Source organism: Drosophila simulans, chromosome 2L (assembly GCF_016746395.2).
Source record: "Drosophila simulans strain w501 chromosome 2L, Prin_Dsim_3.1, whole genome shotgun sequence".
Taxonomy (NCBI): Eukaryota; Metazoa; Arthropoda; class Insecta; order Diptera; family Drosophilidae; genus Drosophila; species Drosophila simulans.
Genome location: NC_052520.2, coordinates 20,108,501 through 20,112,336, shown reverse-complemented (window position 1 = coordinate 20,112,336; position 3,836 = coordinate 20,108,501). Strand labels below are relative to the sequence as shown.

The 3,836-nt window shown below is 39.3% G+C and overlaps 1 protein-coding gene across 1 annotated transcript; it reads left to right on the top strand.

Moving 5' to 3' along the window:
* The first annotated feature begins 1,935 nt into the window (after window positions 1–1,935).
* On the top strand, window positions 1,936–3,457 carry LOC27209367 (protein midgut expression 1). The gene is made up of 2 exons (XM_016184802.3): window positions 1,936–2,095; window positions 2,148–3,457. Exons 1-2 carry the CDS (start codon window positions 2,061–2,063, stop codon window positions 2,383–2,385), a joined length of 273 nt encoding a protein of 90 aa, XP_016025649.1. The 5' UTR covers window positions 1,936–2,060; the 3' UTR covers window positions 2,386–3,457.
* Window positions 3,458–3,836: the final 379 nt, after the last annotated feature.

The window sequence follows — 3,836 nt, the reverse complement described above, 5'->3', positions numbered from 1 at the left end:
TTAACTTTCAGCTAAAATACACACATCGAAAGTAACACAAACATTGGCAGCAATGCGAAAACAATGTGAAATCCAATTCAATTTTCATAGGCATAAATTCGGCCAACAAATAGCATTAAATTACAAAAGTATCACAAATGAAATCATTCGATTATAATGGCAATATTTTGTGCATTTCGCAAATGTCCAACAATATTTATTTGCTGTCGACAGTTGGGAGGCAACGGATGACTTTCGAAAGAGCGGCCCTTTATTTGTTCTGGCCTACATTTTACGATTGCCTCTCCGAATGCTTTTAATTGCCTTTCATTTATTTTTACGCAATGCCGGTCATCATATGCAAATAAATCGCGCATACGCCCCGTTGCTGCCACATAAAGCACAGCCGTGACCAGCTCGGTAATTGCTGCTTAAGTTTCCTCGGCAACCCGACGAGTGGCGGTTTTGTTTTGGGATCGACGAATGTTTGCAGAAAGACTTATCTAAATTGGATTAGGGGCTTGGCTTAAAATACAAATAACTTAAGTTGAACAATCTTGTTGAAATGATACCACACATGATTTATGGTAGCCACACTAACAGTGCTGCCAGCAGTCAGTCAAAAAAAGGATAGATCGAAGGATAGTAGGATATGCGACAAAAGTAGAATGTAACAAAAAGCCAGAGTGTAATATTATGTAGAATATTATGAAATGTAAATTATCATGTAAAGGAATATCAATAATAATAATAACTTGATCCTTTGCCTAAATGATTTATTGGTTTAAGAGTTTCTGTTTACAAGTCCTTAGAAAATTTGGTTTTCACTACCACTTAAACATAGCAAAGATACGACATTTCGAATCTGTATCCTGCTGTATCATGTAATTTAAATTTTAGTCCAGAAACAAACAGTTCCTAACTTAAAAGCGCATTCGAAATCTTCTTATTTATATATATGCTACCTAGCTCAAACATATGTATACCCATTATGTGATGGCTGTTCTATTCTGTCTATTCTCTGATTTATTGAAGATAGCAGGTACTACCTGCTATCTAATAATAAATACAGATTATAAATACAGTATAATAAATACAGATTGAAAAGGGAAAAAGATCGAATTTTCGGACAGGGGATGTCTAGGATTGCAAAAGGTACAAAATGGCAGCACTGCAAACTAGTTAAAGAAATCAAGCATAAATTTGAGAATGCAAAGAAGCCAAACTTTACCAAGAATATGGCTGTTTTAAAAGCTTTAAATAGGATTTTAAAAAACTAAGTACTATTTATATAATCAATTTAATCTGATGTACAGAATCACCCTGCCTACAAGTAAATTTAGAGATATTCAGCACCCTAATCAGCATGAAGCTCACACCTTGTCCCTTGAGGTTTGCTACCTCACGTTTTCAAAAGAAGGACCTGCCGCAGCTTAAAGTTCCGCCACGCAAAACGAGCCGGCTCAGAGGTCATAATTTCTGGTTAAGCTGAGCGTAATCGGCACTTTTGCCTAAATGGACCATAAGGCGTTAAAATGTTGTTATCGCCCACACGAAAAGCCAGGTCCTTATTGCCCAACTCCGTTCTCCTGGCCCGGACTTACCTTTGGCAATGCAATAAAAAGCCAAAATACATTTCGATTATGCGGCAAGAAAGCACATTTCTCCCGCCTTTCAACCTTTCTTCGAATGTTTCGTTTCGTTTCGATTCTTTACATTTCTTTTCTTTTCCTTTCTTTTTCGATTCATTTTATTTCTGTAAATTTTCCTGCGGCCCTCGACGACAATTTGAGTTGGGGGTGGTCCACAACCCTTAGTCGATGTTCCCGTACCGCCGGCAATAAAAGAACGAATTTCGTAAGAAAATAGCATAAAATATAATTTGCTTGAGAGCCAAAATATGCTTACGTACTGGAGGGGACTTGGCTATCATTTTTATGGCTAAAGTATTGGAATTGTTTTGCCTAAATTGATGTCATTTTACCCCTGAGCATATGCCGAAGTATCCCACAGCGTTTTCGTTCATACTTATTTTCCAAAAAGCTTAAACAAATAGAAAAGAAAACCTGCTGATAGCAATTATGTGTCTGCGTCTCGTTGGATCCGCTCTCTGCTGGTAAGTATCCTTTATGGCCCTGGGAATCTCTTCAAAGTGCCAGTTCTTACAGCTGTTGCAAATTGGGCCTCAAGTGCCTCTGCATCTTCGCCTGTTCTACGGTCGGAGTTCTAGTCATAGTTGCCTTGGTCGTTTACTTTTGTTTCTTCCACAACAAATCGGAGGACTCGACCACAAAGTCTTACTCTGATTCTACTATCGACAAGTCCTTGAAGGATAGCATAACTACCGCAACGGAAGCCCCTTCGCTCGTCAGAGGATATCTCCAACGAATGATACAAAGAATCTAAAATGCGCAAGGATACTTAATAATCTATTAATTAATATCGCATATCACATATCATATCCAGAAGTGCGTAATTTAGGAAATGGAACCTAGCAAAAGTATCTTTCAGCGTTCAGAGTTTTACATTAAACACGAAATTTGAAGTTGGAGAAATCGATAGATTTGTGTTTTGTGAATTCCCAACACTTAAATATATAATTTTATTAATATTTTCCAAGTAATGTTCTGTCGTTTGTTCAACCCCGCAATAAATTCACCCGCAAACGGCCATAAAAATCAATTGAGTGCTTTCGGATATAATTGCTCTGTGCGAGTATATACACTAAGCCAAAGCCATTCTCGTCCAAATGGAGCACTCCTGGTCAGAGCACTTGGCACTTGGTTAGCTTGGCTTTCACTTATTTGGCCCGCAAACAATGGAAATCTGTGTGGAAAAACCGCCAACCCATCAAAAGCTGCTGTTGTGTGAAAAAGTGATGCCAGTAGTTAATGGTACTTTGTATGCAAAGTGCAAGACAGAACTAAAGCAAACAAAAGGGCAAAGTCGGTGGAGCTCTGGAGTCCTGGTTCCATGGAGCCATGGGGCCATCGGGCCATCGGGAAAGTTTGGAAGAAGACGTCCGCCCCGTGGCCACGAAAGCGCCTCTTGGCTGCCATTTGATTATATAAAATTTCCGCATTTTTCCGCTGGTTGTAAGCGTTTAGTGGCAAACAACTGACAGCTGCCGAAATGTCGGCGAGCGTTTAGTTGCCCCAGCTGCTGCAAATATCCCCTGATGTCTGTGATGTGATTAAGATGGTTAGTCATTCTGTTTAAGAGCTCGCCCCTAAGCTCTGCGCCACTAAAACGGCAGCCAAGCCAGCGAAGGACTCCCATGGGCCATCAAGGATATCGAATCAGTTGCTCGAAAAAAATTAATGTCGGTTTATTTCCTCGATGCACTTACACCCACTGTGGATTACGCTTAATATCTGCGATAAAAACACGTTGTATTCGACCATGTTTGTGGTTGATTGCTCTTTAATATGCATTTTATGTTCAATGTTCATAAATTCTCTGTTTTACGCTACTCGCTAATCTCTTTATGATGGAATAGTAACAATTATATAGTTGTATTTTCACCTGCTTGATATAGTTGACGGGGAAAAGTGTGTTTTAAAAACAGTATCGTGTCATAGGAATCGGTTCCTTTTTTTGCTTCTGATTTGCTTGACCAAAAAATGCTTCAGTGAACTTCATTTCAATGGATTTTCGGTTTCCCTTATTTTTTCATTACGTGAAGAGCCCGGTAGGAATTTTCCCAGCTTTCCCAGCTTTTTTCGTCACTGCCTCTTACAGCATTTTAGCATTTGGTATTTGCTACCTAAAAGTCGAGGAGGAGTGCGGGCTGGGCCATTACTTCGATTTGTTTCTTATTTAAATTTTGTATACACTTCGATTGGAAAGAGAGGGCG